Source organism: Branchiostoma lanceolatum, chromosome 6, assembly GCF_035083965.1.
Source record: "Branchiostoma lanceolatum isolate klBraLanc5 chromosome 6, klBraLanc5.hap2, whole genome shotgun sequence".
NCBI lineage: Eukaryota > Metazoa > Chordata > Leptocardii > Amphioxiformes > Branchiostomatidae > Branchiostoma > Branchiostoma lanceolatum.
Genome location: NC_089727.1, coordinates 12281301 through 12307851, shown reverse-complemented (window position 1 = coordinate 12307851; position 26551 = coordinate 12281301). Strand labels below are relative to the sequence as shown.

Below are 26551 nucleotides of genomic sequence, written 5' to 3'. Positions count from 1 at the left end.
CAGGAACAGGGACAAGGATGGTAGATTCAGGTAAAGGGGCATTACAGTCATTGTGGATGGTATCAAGGACCAGAGATATTGAAGTCAATGTGTATGCTATTCAACACCAGGGACGGGTTTATTATGTTTCGCCAACGAAACATATTGTTTTTGTCAGGTTTCTTCTTCTCCTGTCAAATCTTCAAATCGCTTCTTCTCGGTCGTCCGTCGACCAAATTAGCTGAAATTTGGTATGCAGGTAGAGTACGTGTATACCCCCAGACCCTTTTAAAATTTTTGTGATATAAGTTTTTAAAATGATTTTATGGAGGTTTTTTGGTCATTTTCAGACAAAAGTCGCACATGATGGCCTCCAGTGTCGTGGTGTTGAAACCTGAGGACCTGAAATTTGGTTTAGTTGTGCATTGGATATTTACCCAAAGGACCCCATAATTTTTTTTGGCATACACTACTTCAAAATGATTTATTTTGCAATTTTTGGATGCAATTTTTGGTTATTTTCTGTCGGGGCCAGCAAGAAGTAGGTCATACTGTAACATAAGCCCTCCTACACTGTGGGACTTAAAACCAAGCAGATGTCAGGGGGTACCTACTATGGTATTACAGAAAGTTATATGTACCTTATGTTACATGGTACCGATGTTATATTTGAGATGTAGGTACCTATAGGAAAGGTGACTACACCTGACAATTACTTATGCTAATGAGGACCTAATTCGCATAATGTATGCATAAAGTTGTATGTCCCTTACCGTTAATGCTGCGGATGTCATCTTTGACATGTAGGTACCTTTAGGACAGGCGAACACACCTGGCCATAATTTATGCTAATGAGGACCTAATTTGCATAATTGATGCATGAAGTTGTCTGTCCCTTACCGTAAAAGCTGCGGATGTCATCTTTGAGATGTAGGTACCTTTAGGAAAGGCGAACACACCGGGCCATAAATCATGCTAATGAGGACCACATTTGCATAATTTATGCGTAAACTTGTAATTCCCTTACCGGAAAAGCTGCAGATGTCAGATTTGACATGTACGTACCGTTAGCAAAGGTGATCACACATGGCCATGAATTATGCTAATGAGGACCTCATTTGCATGATTCTTGCATTAACTTGTATTTCCCTTACCGTGACAGCTGCGGATGTCATCCTTAAGATGTAGGTACCATTAGGAAAGGTGAATGCACCTGGCCAAAAATTATGCTAATGAGGACCTCACTTGCATAATTTATTCATCATGTTGTATTCCCCTTACTGTAAAAGCTGCGGATGTCATCTTCAACATGTAGGTACATGTAGGAAAGGTGAAAGCACCTGGACATAACTTATGGTCATGAGGACCTCATTTGCATAAATTATGCAGCAACTTGGATTTGCCCAGGAGTTATTTTGGGACAGCCCACTTCTTGCATGAGGAGTATGGGCGAAACATCCTGAATTTGCTCTTAAAGCAAATGACGGCCAGTCTAGTTCCAGTGTTTGTATTTTCCAGGGGCGTAACCAAAGAGGTGAGGTTGGGTATGTTCCAGAGAACTACCTACAGTGGGACACTAGCAGTGTGGACAGGAGAGACTCCTCTGATTCACCCTCACATGTCACCAACTCTGTATCTTCCTCTGATGTAAGTACCTGCTTGTCACAACAGCTAGAGTTTATGAATGGCATCCATCCATGGAAAGCTTTAGGTCCTCTTCTATCCACAGATAGGAAACATTTTACAACATTGTTCCCTATCCTTTTTAACAAGTTACTGGAAATGAAGAAGTTGCTGATAGCCCACCATTGATCTTTTGCCAAATTGGAAAACATGCATTTACTGTCATAAAACAATTGAAAAATGAGCACATACATGTATGTCATACGATTTAGATCATAGCTGGGGAGAGTGGTCTGGAGACCTTCCTAAATCAAATATTTATCAAATGTAAGGGTTGTTGAAATAAATCCCGATCTTCTCCTTTTTAATTGTAAGATGAAAGAAACTTATTGAGCTTTGTTTAAAAGTTAAGTGATTCAAAGGAAACTGGATGTGGAGAAATCCTTTGTAATTGTAGGTGCAATATGAGCAGCTGGAGACGGCCCAGACGGTGGGTTCCCCCCAGCATGTGTCTGGGTCCTACACATCCTCCATGTCCAGTACAGACTGGGAGGTGCAGCAGGCACTGGGGACTACCGAGACATCACCGCCCTTCCAACAACAAGGATGTGAGTCTTACAGAAGGCTTTGTGTATCTGTTGTAGGGTAACAGTTAGACAATCCCGAGTTGACGTCCCTAAACCTTTTTGAAAGGCTAACTGCATCAAGGGATAGACGTGCCTGGAGACAGCTCTCCATCTTTATGGTTACCTTGTACACCCAACGACATGAAGGTCAAAGGACTAGATAGGTAGGTAGGTAGGTAATAGTTAGATATAAGTTCTGTGCCAGGCTTCATTCCGTGCCAGGCTGCAGGCCTGCCCGCCCTAGCCCGGGACCTTCACTTCCCCCCTACTTTGTCCCTGATGGTGCCATATGGGGGTAACAATGATGATGATGATGATAAGTGTGAATGTGTAGTGAAGCCTCGGGAAGCAAAGAAGACAATCCACTGTCAGTATAACCACATTTATGAATGATGAAATACTTTCCCCCAGTGTCCCTGGTCCGAGCGCTGTACGACTTTGACGCCAGTAACCCTGAGGAGCTGACCTTCCCGGAGGGAGCGATCATCAATGTGACGAGTAAGGACGCCAACGGGGTGGACGACGGCTGGTGGAAGGGCGAGTACAACGGCACTGTCGGTGTCTTCCCTTCGCTGGTCGTCGAGGACTTGGATGAGAGTGAAGCAGCATTTTATGATAAGGTCAGAATTTGTCATTTGTAAAAGAAGTCTTTGAGTACCGGTATTGGTGCAGTGGTCCCAGGCTACTCCTGGTCTTGCACCTTTTTTTGGCAGTTATGTTTCCTGACTCCATACAAGGAGAATTGAAGTGTATGATTTTCTCCTGTCTTTGGAAACCTTGACAATGAACAAGATTGGATTAACAATGTGTTGTACTCTTCACATCTGTTCAACCTGCAGACCCCAACCACTCCCAACCTCCCCATGCCTGGAGTGCTGCCCCCCTCCCTCCCACCGGGCTTCCTGACCAACGGTAACAATAGTAACAGTAACGGCACACTGGGCCCAGTTCCTGAGCTCAACATCGAGTCTCCGCAGTCCCCTGACAACCAGTTCAGACCGTCCTCTGCAAACTTCTTAGGTCAGTAAACTTCTTCTGTTACAGATATTTGATAGTTGATGATACTCAGTTCAGCACCAAGGAGAGATCTTGTCACAGATAGGTAATAGTTGATGATACTTAGTTCAGCACCAAGGAGAGGTCCTGTCACAGATAGGTAATAGTTGATGATACTCAGTTCATCTTGTCACATATATGTAATAGTTGATGATACTCAGTTCAGTACCAAGGAGAGGTCCTGTCACATATATGTAAAAGTTGATGATACTCAGTTCAGTACCAAGGATAGGTCCTGTCACAGATATCTAATAGTTGGTGATACTCAGTTCAGTACCATGGAGAGGTCCTGTCACAGATATGTACGTATGATATTGAGTATTTTGGTTTGATAATTATGTAAATTACTACATTACTCACTTTATACCTATCATATAAGATACATTTATGGCAGACCTGGGCCGAGATAACGTTTGATACAGGCGTTCTGCACCGGTCTTTATTTTACCATATTGCTCCATGCTTCGAAGTAGGTATTAGGTCTCCAAACTCTTGTTTTGTACCTATAATAACAAATTAGGGGTAATTGTGACGTGTCCTCCCTGCCCACAGGAACTGGTACCAGTCTAGATGTAGATGCCGACCAACCGTCCGCCCACTCTGCACCAGGTAGTCCCTCAGGGAGCTGGAGACCGGTAAGGACAACCACACTGCACTGTCCTTAACCTTTACCACTCTGAAGTAGCCGTTTGTCACCCAATTCCCTGTTGGTTACGGAGTTAGGCAGCAGGGAGAAGGTTAACAACATAGTAAATCCATCAATCCATACACTTTGGTCTGCTTCTCTTGTAACTGCAAAAGATACCAGATAAAGTAGGTCAGGTATGATACTGATAGATGCATTGGAACTGACTTCTGGCTAAAATGAAGGAATGACAAGAGAATTGATCGAAAAGAGCTTGCAAATATCTTTTCTGTAGAATGTAAGAATGTCTGTTGTTAGTTCCTTCCTATTTTCACACACCTCCACACACACAAACACAGCATAGCAATACATTTTTATTCCGTAAGTAAATAATGAATCCATGTTTTGTATGTTTTACATTTTCATGATTTGATTAGATGATGAACAATCATATTAATACCTTTTAAATCATTCTTAATTACACCATTAATTTTGATGTTTAATTCCATGATGGTATTTTGTTTTTCATTTTCAAGCCCACCTGGTTGTAATTTGTATCCATTGTTAAAATATTTTGTTTCCTGCCATTCTTACCTGTGTTTTGTTTCCATCATGCCCCTCTTTGTTTGCCCTGATCAGTTTGCATGGTGACTTGGTGCCCAGGTGAGACATGCGTGGGTTCTCATTGCAGTGGGTAGAGTGCTGCGTGTGTACTAACAACGTCAAAGCATCACTCTTAGAAGATCATTGATACAGTTTAGTTGTGAGACAAAATGCAGTTGCCTACTGTATAATTTGAGCCACTTACAATGTATTTCTAACTCTTAACTCGACTGCAAACTTTGAACTCTTGATTTGGGAGAAGTTGGTAAAACTGCTCTCCCAACTACCAGAAACAACTTAAAGTGAACAACCTTACTTTTATTGTTTGTCAACCATGAACCAAAGGTTTTCCCTGTTAGGTGCAATGTTGAGTCACCCTAACATTTCATATTCTACATACCCCTTATCGTAAAATTTGGAGGTCGAAAAGCTTCAAATCTAAGTCAGAATAATTTATCTAGTACCTGTTTATTTATGCCCCCAAACCTTGAAAAAGTCTGGCACAATCAGTGTACCATTACTTTTACACGGTCACAATTTGATGATATCATGCCAGAAGGATGGCATGATTTCAACCTGCATCATTTGTGTCATTTAATCTAAAAGAGAGTGATGGTTTGTGGCTAACACTAACACTTCTAACTCTAAGACACAACCTCTGTATACTTTCTCCCACCTTGTGCGCTGACTAACTTTCACCTCTGTCCCTAACCGCTGTCCTGGTAAGGATGAGGAGGGAACAAAGGATGGAGAAAAAAGTGAAACTAAAGATGGTGAGGAAGTAGGAGATGGTGAGGAAACTAAAGACGGAGAAAAAGGTGAAAGTAAAGGTGATGGGGAAGCTAAAGGTGAAACTAAAGATGGTGATAAAGATGATGGGGAGGAGGTAATTGCTTTGTCTTCTTCTTCTTTCTCTTCTGCTCCATCCAAATACTCCCAGAATGGAAGCTATAGAAATTGAAAGTCTAGAATCCAGAATTCTTTAGCTTGTGCCTACTCCTACTGTGACTGCCCCTCCAAGAGTGGAGCAGACACAAGCTCAACAAGGCTGGGTCTGAGGCTAGGAAACGAAGTTCAACATATAGAAATGAAATTATTATATTTGTGTTCCACAAATGAATGTGCTGCCACCGTTCTGTAAAAAAAAGTAAAAAGTGTTTGTGATTTTAAAAAATAGATGAAAAACTAATAGAGTTTCTGCATGTTTTTGCTGTTTCTATAGCTGTCTTTAAAGTTTTTGGCTGGGGCATCACTGCTGTATGTTTTGGCTTGTGGTGTCTCTATCTAGCCTTTATCTCACTCTACATTGTATATTTGCACTTCTGTCCTTTCCTTGTGTAACATACAGAGAAATAAACAGTACCCTTCTATCCTACTAGCATACCTGACGAAATGCTTACAGAATTCTTGTGTTCCTCTTCAACAGCCACGATGTGCGCCCCCTCCTCCATCGGGACAGGACACTGAAACACAGCCAGCTTTCGACGTTAACGATGTGGAGTTGGAAGTGTCGACTGTGTGATCCACTACAACAGCTACACCAAACAGCCATACCCAAACACTGGAACTCCAAGTCCACTATCTACTTAGTGGGGCTTCAAAGAAAGTCACATAGTGTTATATCATAGAAGAAAAGTTGAGAACGTACACTGCTGTGCGAAAAGGCCACAGGAACATAAAGGGCATTGAGGGTACTTTCTACTTACTAGTGATGTCGTCAGGAAGTTATAAAGTATTACGTAAACTACTGTGAGAGTTGTTGGGTCCAAACCATAGCAAGTCAGTATTTCTTTGACCATGTATATAGATGTTTTTTGATTCAGTAAGCATATGTTATGTTTAGTCATTTGATCTGACATGTTGTATCGCATTGATTATTATGATGCTTATTGTGTTAAGCCAAAGATATTATATGTAGAGCCGCTTATTTTTGTACTTTAGTTTGCAGTTTCCTATCAAGTTGCTTTAAATTCTGGCAAGATGTGTGAAAAATTTAAGTTTTGCTGTCAGATGTTGATATGTAGACTGTTATATAGGATTGTCATACTATGATATAATATATGATTATTTTGAACATGTTGTCATGTATAGTTTTCCGACTGTTGAAGTTTAATTTTGTTTCTTTGTGTTTTGTATCATATTGCCAGCCAGAGTAAGTGGCTAAAGCTCTTCCTACACTGTTGTGTGAACTGGTTTCAGAATATCAGCAGTACTGATGTTAACATTTTGTTACTGCCTGCAAAGTTTAAGTCCACATAGCAAGACATGTCTTTTTTGTTTTAAAGGGGTATCACTCAGTATGTTTTGTTCATATTGCTCAGCTTTTGCTGGACACAGTGACAAAGGAGATTGACAGTTAAGCTGAAAATGGACCTGTATCAGGTAGATGGTGGCTAAATTAATTATAATAGTCTCACCATGGGTTTATTTCTGTATAGTCTTAACAGATGCATGTGCAAATAATATAGCAGACTTATGTAGCAAGGCTGAAAATAATAACACCTACATGTGGGGTGTGAGGTAAGTTTAGAGTCAGACAGGTATTCTGATTTCTACTTGCCTGCATATTATAGCAAAGTATTGAAGTTGTGTGGAGTTTGACAAAGATGCTACATATCAAGCGATTGTGAAAAGTGTGGAGTTTACCATGGTGGTAGTATGGTCTTTTTTCAAGTCGTGTCGGTTATAGCACAGGGTTCAAGAGATGGAAGGAAATGGCCTGGTGAGGTGAGATGAGAACATGACATGATCAATCTACAAACAGATGCATGGCTCCAGCATGCCCCCCCCCCCACCCTCCAAAAAAGAAAAACTTGAATGTACAAAAACAAGGCAATACCATACATCTGCTTGGAGATAAGTCTCAGTACTGAACACTGTAAAAGACACAAAGTTACAGAATTGATGTGAAACGACAGACTTTATGCAACTCTACTTAATTCGTACAGGGTGGAAACGATGTACTTCCAAAAGTTCTGTGTTGTTATGGTACCTGTAGACTAGCAAAGGAACAAAATCAAGCCAGGTGAAAATATGAAGTTTAGATGTTTCATTATGTACTGTAAGGTTACGATTCCAAACTTGTCTGTAACTGTACCTACTTATCAAGCAAGTGTAGGGAATAGTTGGACTGCACCAATTGGCTGATAGGGCTATCTAGTGAATTTTAAACTCAAACCGACCAATCAGGTAGTACATATAAAGGAGTTTGGTAACTAATCAGTGACTACTATATAACCATCACTTTTACAACACAGTGTATCTTGACTACTTAGACCAACTAAGAGGAAAGTATGATATAATATAATCAAGGTAACCAAAAGGGTAGACATGTATTCTATATGAGTGTGGTAGATGACGGATATTTATGCAGATAGTGATATAAACATGTCATTAACATGGAAAGGTGGACATGTGTGCTAGGAAGGTCCGGTTGTGATTTAAGGATTACCACATTGTATTCATCATTTAACCCACAACCTGCTGAGTTCTGTTGTAACCAGTACAAAGAAAGGGTACATAGATGGACCTGCAGCAGGGAAAGGTTAACCCTCTTCCTGCCGAAGTAGCCTTTTGGCACCAGAGGTTTATTGGTTACAGGGATATGGAACAGGTTAGACAAGTCAGACCTTATTCAATGTGTGCAGCACATGCATATACTGAAAGGTGTTACATGTAAAACTGTGTGAACTACATTCAAAGTACTGTACACCACATCTACATATTCCTGTTAGCAAATCATGTATTTCTGAACCAGAACAACATTGCCATGTATCCATCTGTATACTCCAAAAGTAAAGGTGATCATTACAGATGATGTAGACAATGAGAAGTATATCACTGTAACTGTACTTAGTGTCACTATCCCTATGCAAGTGTGAGTCCCAGTAGTCGTAGTTGACACTCTTTCTGTAGTTGTCGGTAATACAGCAAAGTAACAAGTAGCTCCCTTAGAAATGTACATGTATTGTGTAGAATCCCTTAGTGACTTAAGGAATACTAGAAATTGTCCAAATGGGGTTATTGTGTTTACCAGAGGAGTTTAGGCTGGCCAGAGAAAGCCCAGTTGGCTTGGATTTACTTGGAGGTCCATAGTTTTCAACTGGACTTTCATTGTGTAGCTAACTCTAGTCTTCTCATATACTATTCACCCAACTATTGGCCTATTTCTGCTGTGATAAATGTATTTCTGTCACTAAAGGAGTCTAGTGGAAACCAGCAGTTTAATAATATCTAACGATTGTATCTACATGTATGTGTGATGAAGAAAATAGCAAAACTAGAGGTGTACAGAGAGCTATGGTATGATATTGTATGTTGTGCATGTGATAAGACTGTAGATAGGTATGAGACATGTACATGGCAGAGCAAGTATTATTGTACAGAGAGCATATTGCTGGTGGAGTGTGATGAACGTGAAATATATCGTCACATCAACTAACTCCGGTTTCGTTGTTTCTTGTTTGAGTCCTTTGGTTTTATTCACTCACCCCCTGTTAACATAAGGATACACCCCATTAAGGAAGTACTGTCCTAGTTGAACATCAGAGTATCCTTCAAACAGTGAATGAGGTGACGACTTGAGATACACCTACATGTATGTAGTGTACAAAATGCAACATTTGTTTTGTATCTTTAGCCAATTTTTTGATGATCTGTCTTATAATGGGGGCTAAATAGACCAAGTTCTGTGGAAATTATCCCAAAATGATACTTCATGAACTATGCCGTGTGGAACATGGTTAATGGTCGTGGACTGATATCATATGAAGCAGATGAAACATAGCTAAAACTGTCACTTTATTCCTAAAGACGAAACGATTCTCAAGACGAGCAATTCTTTCATTAAGATTAAATGACTCCTGGCTCTGACAATTATGAATAAAACATTGATGAAGGTTGTAAGATATCCAGGTAATAAGATACGTCAAATGACAGTTACTAAAGCATCTGGATAAGATTTGTACACTTTTTATCCAGTTGCTTGAGTAACTGTCATATGGCGAATTCGGCATAGACTAACGCGGTATCACACAGAGCTTGAACGGATGCGGCCTGGTTGTTATTCCAAAGACAGCGTCAGTGCTTGGAGGAGAAGCGCCCTCTGGTGTCTTGAAGGTGAACGACTGAAGCAGGGTCGAGAAGAACAGGTAAAGTTCCATCCTAGCCAGCTGCTCACCAAGACACACACGTCGGCCTAGAAATAAGAAATGCCCAGTAGTAAGATCATCCAAGCGTAGAATAGAAAGTATGTCATCATTATAGTGATCACATAATGGTATCTCTAAATCTTACCTCCACTAAAAGGCAGGAAAGACTCGGGCTTGTTGATGACGTTCCCTTCCGCGTCCAGAAACCTTTCGGGGTCAAACCGGTGCGGATCATGCCAGTAGGCGGGGTCCATGTGGACAGAGTACAGGTTCAGAAGTACCTGGATAAACCAAAATAGAAATTGCGTTCATGTGCATTATTTATGCATGTTGTAAACATAACATGTCAAGAATAATATCTCGGCAGATCTTCACTCTGAATAAGACGGTTACCGCGTGAAGTAGTCAACTCTCAGTCATGTTGTCAAGAGAATTTAACCTTATGAAAAGTAGCAATACCTGGGTTCCCTTAAGAACGTCATATCCCTGCACTTTGACCGTCTCTGTGGTGGCATGGGGAATGGCAAGAGGTGAAATATGGCGGATCCTCATGGCCTCCAGCAGACAGGCATTCAGGTAGGGCAGCTGGGAACGGTGGGACAGGGTGGGCAGACCCTCACCGACAACGGCATCAAGCTCCTCTTGCACCTGTTCGGATGAAATTACACCGATGTCACGATTAAAGACATCTTAAGTCTTCTTCAAAGTCGCCGGAAGAAAAACGCAGAGTATCTTGCGATCTTTGTTCCGCCCTGAGTCTGACAAGGGCAAATACTGTAACGTTTTGAAGAAGCAAAATTGATGACAAGTACCTTATTTTGGATGTCGGGGTTCAAAGTCATATAGAGTAGACTCCACAGCAGTGTGTTGGTGGTTGTGTCTGTTCCCGCGAAGAAAAGGTCCTGGGCCATGAACAGGACGTTCTCGTCCGTCAGACCGCCAGACTTGTCCTGCTCCAGCAGGCAGTAGTCGATGAAGTCTCGTGGGTTCTCGCAATCGAAGTGTTCCCGATGGCGAGATATCTCCTCTCTTAACACATTTTGGATCTTGAGGAGCTCTTCCAACGCATTGTTGGCGGATCTATTCACTGAAAAACATGTGTGTGAATAATCACACGTAACTTCAAAGTGTTTTTCTGTTGTGGCGAAGTCGCTATAGACGTTTCAGTAACATCTCAGCAACCTTCACCATCCCCTGAATGGACTCTACTTCTCCTTGCCGCATGGTGGCGTTGCTGCAAGTATGTTTTCTGAAATGTGACAAAAATGGCCACATCCAACATGGCGGCCCTCATCCTTGCCAGCAAAAACAGAACAGGTTTAGAAAATAAACCGGGTAGCTGAGAGGTTACCGAAACACCGGTCAGGTATATTTTCAATAGCTTGTTTATCATAATCTCAACTTCTTATGCTCTACCAATTTATTCACGGAACTGTAGAAAATGTTGTGCAAAGGGCGATTCTACCTACCGACAGGAACAAACCGTAACAAAGGGAAGACGCTGATGATCTGCCCAGCTCCGAGTTCAAACATTACGGTGACGACTGCCTCCGACAGTTCTCGGAACGTTTCATCCTTGTAGTCGTAGCGCTTCCCGAACACCATGGAGCAGATGATGTTTGCAACCCCCACAAAGACGTCATGAGCGATGTCAAACGGAAGTCCCTCGTATTCTGCAATCTAAATAGAAATGAGTTTTGTTCAGACGGAAATAATAATGAGCTGGGCAGACGTATTAAGACCCAAAGAGTTCGTAGACCGCATACTACCGCCACAGATAGGCCGGACTGGCGGAAATGATCATGTGATGGGCAGACACATTACGACCCAAAGAGTTCGTAGTACTACCGCCATTTTTGTTCTCAAAACAAAGGAATTATGACCATTATGAAAACAATTCCTCAATACAGACTAAATACCATCATGAGCTGCATAATCTATATATAACAATTCATCAAGAAATACTGATGGCCAGAAGAGAAAAATATGTGATTAAGGATAAAACTTATCGTCATAGTAATCATGAAAATACTATCACACAAATCGTTTTCACAAAAGATATTCGAGCTGAAAAATTCAGCACCCTTCAAGGTTCATCCTTGGTCTCATCTTACCCTGTGGCGGAGACAGTCCGCTTCCTCTCGGATTTTCTCCTCAATGTTGCCACGTCCGACCTTCATGCCCAGGGTCTTCAGGGCGGTGGTGGCAAACCTCTTCCTCTGTCTGAATCCGGTCCCCCAACGTGCAACAACTATTTCTACAGGATCTAGGAACAAAGAAAATGTCTTAACAGCACCAAGATGTAATTCAATAATATATACATATCAGGTTTTGCATGCATTTGAATACATGCTGCTGAGATGACACCGTGTTGATTCATTCAGCGAGAGAGTAAGGTACGCAGATCACAAGGTAACGTTATAACGTCGCACGATTTCTATGACTATTGTAGAACCGGCCGACGACAATGACCCTTTCTGTCACCAGACAGCTGACGACGAACCCACAACTATCCTTAGAATGTCCGAATTTCTGTTGTATACCTGTCGTACGACTTTAGTCAGAAAAAGTATATAGTGAACACTATTAAAGTAGAACTTAACCTGTTCTGGAACCGGACATCTCATCAAACAGGTAGTTTGGTGGCCTGGACGCGAACAGCTCGGACCTGTCTAGTCGAAGGGCCAATGCTCTAGAACACGCTTATTTTGTTAAAACGCTAAAACGACGTAACGCGCCTCTCCCGTGAAAATACCCTCTATTAGGCTCTACTTGAACACTCATAGCAGACAGTTGGTTGACTGCAGGTCTATAAAATTTGGCATACCTAAAGAACAAGCTTTGCTGCGTCCAACGATGGCCAAGTTATTGGTGTTGATTGAGAAATACTGCAAGACATTGTCCACTCAACATTGCGTATTTTACGCTATTTTTGTTGGCTTTTTGCAAACATTTAGTGTTCATAAATATTCTTGACAAACTCTATGCTGATTTTTAGAAACCTTACCTTTCATTTGATATATAATTTATTGTCGACTTGAACACAGGGGAGCACAGCACTCGTATAGAAAATGTTAACTATTTTAAAAAACAAGACGCGGCGCCTCGCGCGTTCCGAACACAAATGGAACGCGTCGGCGGAGCAAAAACAACGGGACTTGATGTTCATCTTTGTCACGGTGTCGTAAGCATCACAAATTCACTAACCCTCTTAAGATTTGTCTGCTGATTCTCTCAAACTTTAGCTTTCCATTGGTACGTAGTTTGATGTTGATTTAAATTGTTAATTACACGACGTAGAATACTGAAAATGTTCACTACGTTATGAAGACGCCGCACCGAAGCGCGTTCTACCTGCGCGCACGGTCGCTCTCCGTGCAATCATGGAACTTCGCGGTCAAAAGTGTAACGGCGTTGTTAGCACGTAGATTTCGTGAATCATCGTGAAAAGTAGTGAGCTGATTTTTAGAAACCATAGCTTTTATTTGATATATAGCTTATTGTCGACTTGAGTATAGGGGAGCGCAGCACTCATATAGAAAATGTTCACTCCGCTAAAAAGACACGGCTCCTCACGCGTTCTACCCCGTGAGGCGGTGTCTTAGTCGGGCCCTGTCACACTTTTGAGTATATTCAAGTGCGCGTGAGTTGCGCAGTAACATTTTTTTTGTTTAAGTAAAGTATGCGGGAGACAGTTGTTTTCTACTTTTACACGCCGTTGTGCAGCATAGTTATCTTACCTAAGAAATTACTTCTTCGGCTGCAAACTTAACCTAAACCAAAAACATGTTAAAACTCATGCGGGCTTCTATATACGCACAGGTGTGACAGGGGGCTTTAGCTAGCCTCCGTTGCAGTCCTTCCCACCAGCCATTTTTCAACTTATCGGGTCCAGGTTCTTTGGCTGGGGACCGTATCTGCTTGAGCCCCAGTATCTGCCTGGGATCCTGTAACCGCTGTGAGCCTGTGACCGCTGTGTCCACACATCATTTAGTTTGTGTAACGCAAACTCCATTGTTCGAGGCTGTGACGGGCTCCTCTTTTAGGTCCTTGTCGCACTTCTATTAAAGCAAAATATTTCCTCTATTTAAGAACTACTTACTCATATTTTAAAACTTTCGTTGTCCACAGGAACAGTACCGACCGAACTGAAAACAGCTAAAGTAATTCCGTTATACAAAACTGGAGAGTCAGACATCTTTTCTAATTGTAGACCCACCCATATCCACCCTTCCTACATTTTCAAAAATATTGGAAAAATTAGTCTACCAAAGAATTTTAAACCATTTAGAAACAAATGATTTTCTTTATTCTCATCAAAATGGTTTTCGTAAAAGATATTCTTAGACTACATATATGCCCCTTTTATGCTTAATTGACAAAATAACTGAAGACTTAGACAACAATGACTTCACTGTAGGTATATTTCTAGCTCTGTCAAAAGGTTTTGACACTTTTGATCACAAAATACTACTTGACAAGTTACAGTTCTATGGCTTACAGAATACAGTTCATGACTGCTTCAAAGATCACCTTTTGAACAGAAAACTATATGTTACAAATGACACAACTCACGTCTTAATACGTACTATTTCATGTGGCATTCCGTATACTTGGACCCCTTCTGTTTCTAATCTATATAAACGATTTAGCAGATGTATCACATAAATTATTTGCTCTTCTATTCGCAGACGACACAAATTTATTCATGTCTCACAAGAATCTTGTCACCTTAGTAACTAGCATGAATGAAGAACTAGACAAAGTAAATAAATGGTTTAAAGCTAACAAGTTGTCTTTGTCAATAATCAAAACAAATTTGATTATCTTTGCTGGCAAGAATAAGAAATACTCGAAGGAAGACATCCAGATAATTTTAGATAACAATCTTATTAGTCAAGTGTCTCACACTCGTTTTCTAGGAGTCTTAATTGATGAAAAATTAATATGGAAAAATCACATTAATCACATTTGTACAAAGATTTCTAAGAACATAGGGATTATACGGAAAGTAGGAAATCTCTTGTCTCCTAAAACGTTTATTACTCTGTATTATAGTCTTGTTTATCCCTACTTAACCTACTGTAATATCGTATGGGCAAGTACATATTCTATATCACTTAAACCACTCTTGTTACTTCAGAAACGGTTCGTTAGAATAGCCTCAAAAGTCTCTTTCACTTCCCCTAGTGCATCGTTGTTTAAAAACCTAAAAGTTCTGACAATATATGACATAAATAGACTACAAACTAGCTAGTATGTTGATATATAAGATAATACATAAATGCCCAAACCTCCCTGAAATTTCTGCATTTGTTCTAGCAAGGACATTATATAAATAATGGGGGGTCTAGTTAATTGAGCTGTATATACAAGGTGTTTCATCGCACATGAATTCCCAGTGTAGTTGCTTCAGATGATGGTACAACAAGCTCTTTTCTGCATTTGTTGTCTTTCCATTACGTCTAGGTGCCCATCCTACGGTTCCTGTCATGAAATACACAAAATATGACATTTCAATTAATTGTCAACAACACATGCATGTTTCTAGACATATTTCTGAGTGAACTTAAAAAGATCAACAAGCAATGAAAACCAATAATGACAATAATTATGAAGACAAAGTTCTGCAGTTACATAACACAAGACCAGTACCATACATGGGTCAGGAAAACAATGTTGCCAAAGCCTTAACAGTTTCTAACCTCATTGTCACTGTCTGATCTCCAATCTGCTTCAACATCACTTTCCTCTTCCTCCTCCTCCTCCTCCTCATCAGTAAGGTTGTCCATCTGTTGGTGGACACACACAAAATATGCCGGTTAATGGATCTGACAATGTAAGGAATTTTGCATTTAGTGTACACATCACAGAGATGAGATGATGAGAAAACACTTGAAACATTATCATAATTCTAACTGGGATCCAAAAAGTATGTCAGACAATAAAACGAAAGTAAGCATTTGTTGTCTGCAGGTTGGACAACACATAAACTGAAATCAGTTGCCATTAGATTCATGCTGAAATCATAGCCTACCAGAGAATATAGGCATAAAACATATGATGCCAATTAAGGCTTTGATGTCATTTTCAAATGTAACAGTAACACTGTAGGCATCAGATTCATGCAAAAATTGTCAACAATGGTAGGGAAACAGGTAGGAAAACATCATTACCTAGACACACTTTAATTCTTATAAACATACATATAAATAGACAATCATGTAAAATGCAATGTCATTGTTATACGCAAAAACATTTAATGTAAACAAAACTGTAATGGAAAAAGGGAATATAAATGTTTGAACAATGCAACATTGACGAATGCCTTTCCGATGAAAACAGGGCATGAAACGTGTGTATGCAGGTATCTGTGCCTTACGGCATTATTCGCTGTCTCCTCCTCCAATTCCTGCACAATCAAGTCATGTCCCAGCAGTTGCTGACTACTGTCTCGATTTTGGCAGCCATAGCACCTACAGTTGTCTCCACAGAATTGGCCCTTCTTCTTACATGTGCGACAGCGATTGTCCACACATCCTCCTCTACATTTGCAGCCGGGGGCAGACAGTCTTCCAACTCTCTCTCTGACCTTGGACATGTTTTCTTCGCTCTCCCACTGGACTGCTATACCTGTCTCAGTGAGCTGCCAGCCATACTCCTCCACGTTTCCAATCTGAAGATTGGGGCTGCCTGCTGATGTCCACAACTTCCAAACCCACATGCAGCGCTTCCAGTGAAACTTAAGTGCATCCTCTGATGGTAGCAACTCATGCTCATATGTTGCTGTTTCAAACATTGCCTCACGGATTCTGTTCAGAAACTGACTGTGTACATTTTCATCTCTAGCTGCTGAACTTTCCAAGGAGTTGAAAAGATGCTGCGGAGTTTCGTGGCCCTGCGACAAGAAGGCAGCCTTACAGGACTTGAAATAGAGGCAACCGATAAGCCTGAAGAAGGCTAGGATGCCCAAGTCTCCAGAGTCAAGCAGGCTGCCTCGTTGTGGTCTGTGGTTGTCTCCAGTGATAAACTCACAATGTTGCAGAAGTGTAGTTAGAAAGCTCACTTTACCTTTCATCCTGAAGAAGCTGGTGTAGTCACAGCCAGATAGGATGAATAGTAGGACAAGGAGACGAGGCCTCTCTTCTTCTGGATGAATGGTAAGGGAGGGGTCGTTACAGATGCTTGTTCTTAGGTGATTGATGTTTATGAACTTTGAGTCTTCTCCCCACTGTGACTGGACTACGAGTTGTTTGTTGGAAAGTGACATAGCCATTCCAATATGGATGACATCGCTATCCTTGGATAATACGAGGAACTTCTGAGCTGATGACCAGTCAATGTGGAGAAATATCCTGGTGTCTGCTTCAGGATCAATCCTTTTCAATCTTCTCTCCTCTGATACTTCTCCGTTCTCTACAACAAACGCTTTTCCATCTGGAAAACACCCACCGACAATAACTTTCTTGTCTTCTTTTGCATACTCTTGAGCAATCTTCAGGAAAGCTTGTCCCAGGTACGTTACCAATGAGTTTCTGTTTTGTCGAGAAGACATGAAGTCCTGCCAATTCCTTGGCACCTCCCCGTCATGTGTAGGCATTGGTGTTGGGTTACCAAGATGTTGCTCATCCTGGGAGTCTCGCCGCTCTCGCTCCAAATCCTTTGGTAGAGCCATGTCACATTCTGGTCTGTCAAACAGAATGTGGCATTCAAGTATTCCCCGCCAGAAAAATGGCATCACCATGTTGATGAATAAACTCTTGGCATATTGCAGAAAAGTCTTGTTCCATGGGAATGGTTTTCTGAACATAATATTCATGCCTTCAATGATGACACAGTCAGGGCTCCAACCTACTGGTAATCTGTCAGTGATGATATCCGAGTACCGCCGTTCATAGAACTTTGTGGCATTCGCCTTGCTTCCTTTATATGGCAAGCCAGTTTCCTCACATGCTAGAGAACTTGGGATCTCAGAACAGGGCCCCAGGTCCTCTATGTTCACTGGCTTTCCCTTCCTCTTTGATTCCACAAGCAAATTCTTGTAGAAAGAGAGAACCTTCCTGGTGTGTTTCTCTATACGCTTCACTTTGTTGCAGGAAGTTTTCCGTTTGGAAAATGTGCGCAGCCTTTGCTTCCGTTGTGTGGGCTTTGCTGAAGGCTTGTTGAGAACTTTTGTCTCAACATGATGCTTGAATAGCTCACAGCCTATCTGTCTATATGACATCATATCATGCTGTTGGACATTGCTGGCTTCCTCACCAGAAAACAGGTGTATCAGTTGACGGGATGGAATAGTGTCAAATGGTCTTGCATTACTCGTACATGCCTTGCTGTAGTATTTCACTACTTGCTTCAAATCCTCTTGCAGTGCTTGGTTTGCATAAGCCTTCTGTGACATGGGGCATGCTTCCATATGCAATTGTGACAGCAAATTCTTAAGAACAGAGGCTCGCACTGGCAGAAACTTGACTACTCTGCTTATCCGTTGAGGATGCACACCTTGCATTACAGCTTTCACATCTTTGTTGATCGTCATCTCATGGCATTCGTCCAGTCCTAGGTTGGACATGTTGTGTCCCCCAAGGTTGGCAGTAAACCCGCCCTTTTCAAAAGCTGTCAGCATATGAGCTGGTAGCCTGGCAATATCCTCCAAGTGCCTTGGTAGCAACTTTGCATACATGTGTCTGTCAAATGCAAACATCAAGGGCACAAGCTCCTTAATGGCATGACATCTAAGTGACCAGTCGCCTTTCCGTATGGACAGATACAAGCTGGCATATGTCATCATCTCCTCGTGTATGAATCTGTCCCAGAATCTGAATGTGTCATCCTTCCCCGATGCCTGCTTGCGCCATGACAGGAACTCCTGTGCAAGTGGTTTAAGCTGTGAGGCAAGGGTAGCCTGTTCTACCAGGAAAGATGTTTCAGAGATGTCCTCAAAGCGTCTTCCTTCATATCCCTTCAGAGTGTCTAACACTTGGCAAACTTCTTGTAATAACTCATCTTTGCTGTCTTGGCTTGTGTCCTTTAGAAAGGAGTCAAACTGTAACTGGAACATGGCCTCCCACACATTCATTAGGAAAATGTGTGTTCCCCTGAAGTTCTTGCACAGGCCAATGGATGTTGCACACATTCCGTTGCCATGTGTCTCTTGTGCCATCTCCTTCAGCCCACTGTCCCAAAAGATCTTCATGATGACTTCTTGTGTGTTTTTCAGCACATGCCAGTCTCCCATGTATAAATGAGCCCAACTGAATTCAGATGGATACTTCTTCTTCACTTTCCACAGGAGATCATACGTCTTGCCATCTCCAACCAGAATCAGACTTTGCCTTTTCTCTGGAATCCCCATGTTTGTTGCTATTTGATGTAATACATGTATCATGGTATCCTCATTATCACATGGCAAATCGAATATGTCCAGAAACTGTATGCTAGATTGTTGGACATCCTGGTTACCTTCCATGGCGAGCTTGGCCTTCAGACTTGGAATAGTGGCATTGAGGTGATATTCCCTTTGGCAGTATCTCTCTACCATGTACACAAATATATCCCCTGTGCACCTTCCTGCTGCATTGACCTCTTCTAGGCTTGTTGTGAAGTCAGAGTAAGACACCGGTTCCTGTCTAATAGCAATTGGCAAGGATGCATCTTGAGATTGAGATTGACTAAAGGAAGGTCCTCTCAAGCCAAAGGTCAGTCTCCTGCGAGGTTTCTTAACTGCAGAGATGGCTGTTGTAAAACCTTTGTTGGCCGGCACAGTCCAGGGTGTTTCTGGTTCAACATCAAGGTCCTTCTGCACATCAGCAGAGGTCTTAGGCTCAACATCAAGGTTCTTTAACACAGCATCAGTGGTCCTTGACCCATCTGCTTGGTTATCCAACACAGCACCAGTGGTCCTTGACTCATCTGCTTGGTTATCCGACGCAGCATCAGTGGTCCTTGACTCATCTGCTTGGTTATCCAACACAGCATCAGTGATTCCTTCCTCATCTGCTTGGTTATCCAACACAGCACCAGTGGTCCTTGACTCATCTGCTTGGTTATCCAACACAGCATCAGTGATTCCTTCCTCATCTGCTTGGTTATCCAACACAGCATCAGTGATTCTTTCCTCATCTGCTTGGTTATCCAACATAGCATCAGTGATTCCTCCCTCATCTGCTTGGTTATCCAACACAGCATCAGTGATTCCTTCCTCATCTGCTTGGTTATCCAACACAGCATCAGTGATTCCTTCCTCATCTGCTTGGTTATCCAACACAGCATCAGTGATTCCTCCCTCATCTGCTTGGTTATCCAACATAGCATCAGTGATTCCTTCCTCATCTGCTTGGTTATCCAACACAGCATCAGTGATTCCTCCCTCATCTGCTTGGTTATCCAACACAGTGGTCTCCATCATCCCTGAAGTATGTCCACACTCCAACAAATTGACTGGGTCTGGCTGGACTGCCATCACTGAGGTCCCATGCCAGGTTCGGTCAACGCCTTCACGCACTGATGCATGTCTTTGAGACTTATCAATGTTATCCACAGTGATGACTGTAAATTTGTCGTCAGCTAACTGAGACAAATATCCATGCTGAGCTTCTTGACAGATGGCATTCTCAAGGAATCGCTCATGGGTTTCTGGTGATGCACAGTAACCCATGCGATTTAAAATGGTCATGAGCTTCTTTGATCCTGAGAATGCACTTATCAGGTCTGAGACAAGTATCTGCCATGGGTAGCTAGCTCTTGGGTTGGATACAAATAGTAGCTGTGATAACAAAACCAGTCTCTTGGTGTGCTTAACTGCAGATTTCACCGAATCATCTTCTGGACCTGCATAGGGCACATCCCAGTTGAAGTCACTCTTTTCCAGATCAGCCATTTCCTTCTTATTCATGGTTAGTATATTTACTAAATTGTAGAGATGTGGAGGCACATCCTTCATGATTTCAGACAAGTTCATTTGCTTCAACTTTGATGGATCTTGTACAAATTTCTCCCCAAAAGATGCTGCGGTACTCTGTACCAGTCCATTCATTGCAAAGGCGATATGATGTAGTTGGGACTTCATTGTTTCCTTTCCAGGCATCTGATTTTGTGTTGCACGTTGTACTAGTATATCTTCCTTCTCGTTGCAGTGTCTCATTTCCTGAACCCTGGCATCATGCAAAGCACTATGCAGCATCTGAACTATATCTCCTTTGCCATGCATTAACAAAATGCTCATTTTCCTGCTTTCTGTTTGCGAAGTAACCAAGGCATCTCCGAACTTAGATTTCAAATATGACAAAAGCCACTGTGAATTCATTTTGCCTTTGTCTGTTTCCTCATTTCTCTTACCATTGAACTTCTCCAGATGTATCAGAAATCTTTCATATGCAACAGACAAAAGTATTGCCTTGTTTTGTTGGAAGAGATCAGAGATTTCGATGTAAACCTTGTCAGCAGCAGCATCATTTGTTTGATCTGACATTTCATGCAGAATAATCTGTGAATAATGCCTTTCACATACATGCAGATCATGGTCATCACTTTGTTTGGTTCCCAAAAGGCTATTAATAACGACTTTGTTGTTGTCGTTCACATGAATCACCCTTGTTGCACAATTGTCACAGTGGGATGCTATGCATTCTCTCCTTTGTTTTTTCTGACTTTTCCTTGGAGTGTAGGTTTCGTCATCACTTTTCCGGAGAAAAAGTCGCTTACATTTGGGACAGAGGCAAGCAGTGATAGGTATGTTGTGTTTTTCTAACACAGCTTTAACTTCATCGTCCCAGTGGAGAGCATGATGGATCGGGGCTTCCTGCTTTAGAATAGCATTACAAGAGTGACAGACAGGACTGCAGGGTCCAGGATGTGGAGGGACAGATTTTGGTTTAGGCATAATGGTATGTTAGTGTATACATACCTTATATGGTCTCTGTGTCAGGTGGCACTTGATTTGCACGACCCCCAGGTTTTCTGCAAGAAAGGTACCATTCCAACATAAGACCTTGAATGACAGGATTTGATCAGTATCTGTATAATTACAATTCAGGCAATTACGGTACCATTACATTGTCTAAATTAACCAAGCCTTTACCTCAAGGTGTATGGAATTCTTGTACATAGCTACAATGCAATACAAATAAAATGGGCCAAGGAAAAGTCTGATCATTAATATTTACCTTGTGATTTTGTGGTTACCATGATGGACTTGAATACATATAAGGAAAACAGTGTACAACAACAGGATGTGACATAACAGTTTTACAACTACAAGATAACATTACAGATTATATGTATTAGCAAAAAGGTTTAACTTAATCAAGAGGCCTCTTGATTAAACCTCCTTGCTAGAAATCAGGGTATTCAGTCTCATTCTATACTTCTATTTTGTATCATGTTTGTATGTTTGAGAATTCTTGCCATACTTTGTACCGTCTACAATTGTCATGCAACTTCATTTTCTAAAGTTCTACTATAGCTTAGAATGTGTAACGTTACTATTGTTTTGGGTTACACCTGAAAAAAATATGAACATAATTGTTTGACACATTTAATACGAAAGAAGTCCATTTATCTCTAGAAAATGGAGTAAATGTATCTATTCCTTGTGTAAACATCATGGTCAAAGATTATGTACTGACCTACATGAACTGCCATCTGCCATCCATTCATCCTCAGAAAGAGGCGGAAAACCTGCAAAATGATTATCCACAGGTTATACAGAGTAAATAGAACATGGATTCTAAAAGAGAACACGGCGATTTTTATCTACGCGAAAGCTATAAAACACCACTATTTTACATACAATAGTAACCTGGTGGGTCGTTTTTTGGACTGAAACAAAAGTCCAATACTTTCTGTACAAGAGTTGCCATATTTTTTATACACATGAGCGATGAGCATCTACGATATGATTGCTAGCGTAAGACTTGGAAAAAAGCGAGTACAAATCACTACTGTCAGACCCTCAAGTTCACGAAGTTATCAGGGGGAAAATAATTGAGAGTATAACCACACAAACGGCTAAAATTTGTCCTTATCTTCTGATTAATATGATCCCGCGCCGCCGCCATCACCAGCTGTGTTTATATATGCGGGTAAAAGGTTAAAAGTCAGAGGCTAACCTGAGCTCTCGTGCCCGTGCCCAGCCTGCCCGTGCCATTCTCGTGCCAGGGGTGTTCGATCTTGTGCCCAGAGCAGTCTGCGGCGTTTTTAGAAAAACCCGGAAGTAGAACCGAATATTCGATGCTTGGCCCTTCGACTATGTCCACGAGCGCGTCCTTGACGGCAGTGTAGCCGTTCAGAACCACCACGTCTTCCATCCCCATCCTGATGGTGAAGACGTCCCCGTACTGCCGCCTCCACGCCGTCAGCTTGAGGTGAGGCGCTCGGCCCAAGGCGAGGAGGTGCCCGAGAACAGGCACACGTCCTTCCGGGTAAGGAGGCAGGTTTCGGGAACGCTTCAAAACTGCGCATGCCAGGAGAAACACCACGCAGAAAACGAGAAAAGACTGCAGAGTCAGCCCAGAGATCTGCAAAATCTCCTGGACGTACTCAGTTATCCATTTAAAGACTGCGGCAGCCATTTTAAGTCAGGACTGAAGTCGACAAACTGGTATAAGAGACGCGGCCATGAACTATGACCTGTATTCATTTGCATGGCGTAACCTTGTACTGGAAATGGTGGCCATTTGTACTGAAATTCAGAGAGGGTCCCTCATTTAGGAGGTCACCCGTTACTATCTAACATCACCTGCATTGGCCTCTCTGTTGCTTTCAAGAAAGCAATTCTTGATCAAAATGTGAAAGAAAATGATAATAATCTTCCATGCCTGAATAAGGCTTTCATACTTGGGACACTTGTAATTTAGGTGGAGAACATTATCAACAGATATGACATGCACATCTGATTATTATCTTCGCCAAAAAGGTCACATTTTCGGGCGCGTGTGTCGGTGTGATTTTCGTTGTTTGTGTTAGGTTGCTAGCTTGTTTGTTTGTTGGTTTGTGCACAGCATAACGAGAGAAGTCGTGGATCGATCTTTATGTATGTTGATAAAGTTGTCCCAAAAAAACATCAGATTATGCCCCCTCCAACGTTTTGATATCTATATAGACACACACAAAATCTTATTAGAATAAAATGCACACACGCACACACACACACGCACACGCACAGAATATTTCACCCCCTTGGGGTGACGTAAAAAGCACTCGACCAAATTAAAATGACTATCATTCATATTTTGGAAATTAAAAGCTACACTTTACACGAAACGTTCTTCTTGTCAGACTAAAACTGTCCGTCTATGTTCGCAAGATAGACGTTATTGTCGTTTGCACAGCAGGCCAACAGCCTGCCGTCTGGAGACAGTCTACAGCAGAACAGCTCCTCCAGGTTGGGGTCGGCGGCGCCGCTCATCACCCTTTCGGCCTGCAGGAGCTGTTTGCCCGAGACGGGGTCCCACAGCCGCACGGTCCTGTCGCTGGAGCAGGTGGCGAGGACGAGCCTGTCGGCGGGGGTGTTAAGGAAGCTGCCCGACCAGACGGTGGAAGTGTGTCCGGTGAGAACGCGAGGCTCCGTCAGCGTGCGGGTACACCAGATCTGCACGGTCCCGTCAGAGCAGCAACTTGCTAGGAGACTGCCATCCGGAGAGAAGCTGACGGCGAGCGCCCATTTCGGACCACCTGGGAGAGAGAAGAAAAACGTCCATGATGTGCAAAACAGGCTTGTAGACGTACCAACTAGCAAGCCCCCAAAAGGAACACATGGACAGAGAGACACGAATACAAATTTTAGTTATCGTTGAATCAACCAAGAGTTCTTTCCTGAATCAAAGTATTGTACAATGGGACTCGTCATCAAGTACGGTCTTCAGTAGATAGTTATGATATGTAACGTTAAATGGTTAAGACAAGTTGTTCCACCACTCCGTGCCTGCAAACCTGCTGTGTTACGCTAGGGTGCGCCTATACTGCTTGACCGATTCAGACTTAGATTCAGACCTTGGCCTTGGAGGATCTTGCACTGAACGTCGTTGCCGCCAACTCGACCCGTCCAGAGTCTTGTGGTCCTGTCGCGAGAGCAAGACGCGATCTGGAAGTTCGGGAGAGGACAGTCCGGATCGGGCGCGAAGGCGAGGTCTTCCACGGAGTTCGTATGGCCCACCAGTGTCGCCTGAAACACGTCATACTCCCGCCAACACCAGATCTTGATGGTTCTATCCACGCCACACGCCGCCAGGTAGTTAAAGCAAGGAGAGAACCTACACCTGTACAAAGACGTGGGGAATCCGTGCGAGTCCTTGCTACAGAAGCTCCTCACAAGGTGCCCTTCTGTCGTCTTCAGGTTTCCTTCCCTGTCTCTTGGCGGCATCTTCCAGACGTGGACCCCGCCTGAGTCGGTGCAGGTGCACAACAGGCCGCCGTCTCGGCTGAAATCACAGCTCCACACGGCGTAGGAGTCCGGGTGAGAGAGGACGGCGATCGCCGGGTAGCCTGGCTTCGTCAAGTCCCACAGTCGGACCGTTTCGTCGCCCGAAGACGTCGCCAGCAGCCGACCGTCTGGCGAGAAGCAGCAATTCTCTATCCACTCCGAGTGCCCGCGAAGGGCCGTCCAAGTCAGCACGGACATTGTGATATTACTAGGAAAAGTAGGGAAACCTTCGAGCTCGTGTACACTAGACAAATGCGGTAACCATAGAACGAAACACAAACAACAAAAGAACAATACTGTGCTCATTCTTGGGTAAAACATGATATTCTAGAACTTAACAGAAGTCTCAGTCCGTTCGAAAAAAAAACTCAACGTCCAGTCAACTTGACAACATAGGTGGCACTGCAAGCATAAAAAAATCAACAAATTAAAGCGTACAACTTACGCTACACTAGAACAGCCGCTGTTCTAGTGTAGCGTAAGTTGTACGCTTTCAACAGCCTCCAACTTAAGCTTCTCCAGGGATGCGAGTCTAAACTTGTCTTGTTAGATTATCTGTGTCTGTACCGCAAAGTTACCTGTGATGTTGCCTGTATCCAATGCATGGCGATGGGCAAAATATCAGCGGTATATGAATATTTCTGCGAAAACCGTTGCCTGATTTGGTCTAGTTATATCTGCCCGACCGATTAACACGATAGAATGATAGAAATAGACTCTGGGGAAACCTTTGATCTTTTATTACATTCCCGTGACGGCATGAATTAATTGCATCTATGACGTCATGATTGGATAGTTACGTAGGATTAAAAGGGAAACTTCTCGAACTGCCGAAAGTCAGAGGGCGTTACGATCCTCCCTCCAAACATCTGTTTGGAGATTACGACATGGGACGTTGCTATGGCGGACTTGTTTCGTGTTTCTAGAGACGGTGAATAATGTCTTCACTGTAATTCTAGGTAAAATTTTCATTAGTTTGAAATCTTGAATTACAGGGTCTTTAAGCGAGGTTCTAACCTGGTGAATGTTAGGCCATGAATAGATCTTGACGCTTTTCCCAGCTAAAAGTAACGCTGACCGGAATGTCTAGAAATGTATGGAAACAACTTCATTTTAAAAAACCCTATGCGAGCCATGTGTGATTTCCCCATTCCCGAAAATACCGCAAAATGGCAATTTTGACGGTAGATTTGTGACTTTGTGATACTAGCGGCTTGGTACGAGAACTGCAGTTTAGGCTCTGTTTGGGGTTTAATCATTGTATTTCATATGGGACCTTTTACGCTCAAAATATTTCATATTTCTCAGTGTGTTTGTCATTTCTATCGTATTTTCCTCTTGGAAAACAGTTAGATATTTCGTCAGCATCAGCCACAAGTACGTTGCAGTTGAAATTTGATTAATATGAACAGATGACTCGATACTAATCGTCCTACAAAAAAGGACGGCCTCTCCCCCTTCACAGCTAACA

At 42.3% G+C, this 26551-nt stretch overlaps 3 protein-coding genes and 1 long non-coding RNA gene across 10 annotated transcripts in view; 1 reads left to right on the top strand and 3 right to left on the bottom strand.

Moving 5' to 3' along the window:
* The window catches only part of LOC136436657 (F-BAR and double SH3 domains protein 2-like), a 32728-nt gene extending 23775 nt beyond the window's left edge, over positions 1–8953 (top strand). For 4 of the 7 annotated variants that reach the window (XM_066430824.1, XM_066430829.1, XM_066430825.1 and 1 more), the window contains 7 exons: positions 1498–1626; positions 2060–2210; positions 2640–2848; positions 3068–3248; positions 3837–3919; positions 5240–5398; positions 5939–8953. In XM_066430824.1, coding sequence (XP_066286921.1) covers positions 1498–1626; positions 2060–2210; positions 2640–2848; positions 3068–3248; positions 3837–3919; positions 5240–5398; positions 5939–6034 — 1008 coding nt within the window. In that variant the 3' untranslated portion in view covers positions 6035–8953. Of the gene's footprint in view, positions 1–1497; positions 1627–2059; positions 2211–2639; positions 2849–3067; positions 3249–3836; positions 3920–4548; positions 4573–5239; positions 5399–5938 lie in introns of all 7 variants that reach the window. The other 3 variants (XM_066430826.1, XM_066430828.1, XM_066430827.1) reach the window with 3 other exon arrangements.
* Positions 8869–12329, bottom strand: LOC136436659 (cytochrome P450 2U1-like). The gene is made up of 7 exons (XM_066430830.1): positions 12266–12329; positions 11777–11928; positions 11132–11342; positions 10475–10749; positions 10122–10310; positions 9808–9943; positions 8869–9709 (listed from the first exon to the last, which is right to left on the bottom strand). The coding sequence occupies exons 1-7, from the start codon at positions 12282–12284 to the stop codon at positions 9531–9533; spliced, it is 1161 nt and encodes a 386-aa protein (XP_066286927.1). The 5' UTR covers positions 12285–12329; the 3' UTR covers positions 8869–9530.
* A 1739-nt stretch (positions 12330–14068) lies between these two features.
* On the bottom strand, positions 14069–22734 carry LOC136436660 (uncharacterized). The gene is made up of 4 exons (XR_010756066.1): positions 22286–22734; positions 21565–21617; positions 15368–15454; positions 14069–15149 (listed from the first exon to the last, which is right to left on the bottom strand). It is a non-coding gene; the product is annotated as an uncharacterized lncRNA (long non-coding RNA).
* Positions 22735–23867: 1133 nt separating this feature from the next.
* LOC136436655 (uncharacterized WD repeat-containing protein alr2800-like) lies at positions 23868–26378 on the bottom strand. The gene is made up of 3 exons (XM_066430821.1): positions 25659–26378; positions 24651–25288; positions 23868–24332 (listed from the first exon to the last, which is right to left on the bottom strand). The coding sequence occupies exons 2-3, from the start codon at positions 25276–25278 to the stop codon at positions 23938–23940; spliced, it is 1023 nt and encodes a 340-aa protein (XP_066286918.1). The 5' UTR covers positions 25279–25288; positions 25659–26378; the 3' UTR covers positions 23868–23937.
* Positions 26379–26551: the final 173 nt, after the last annotated feature.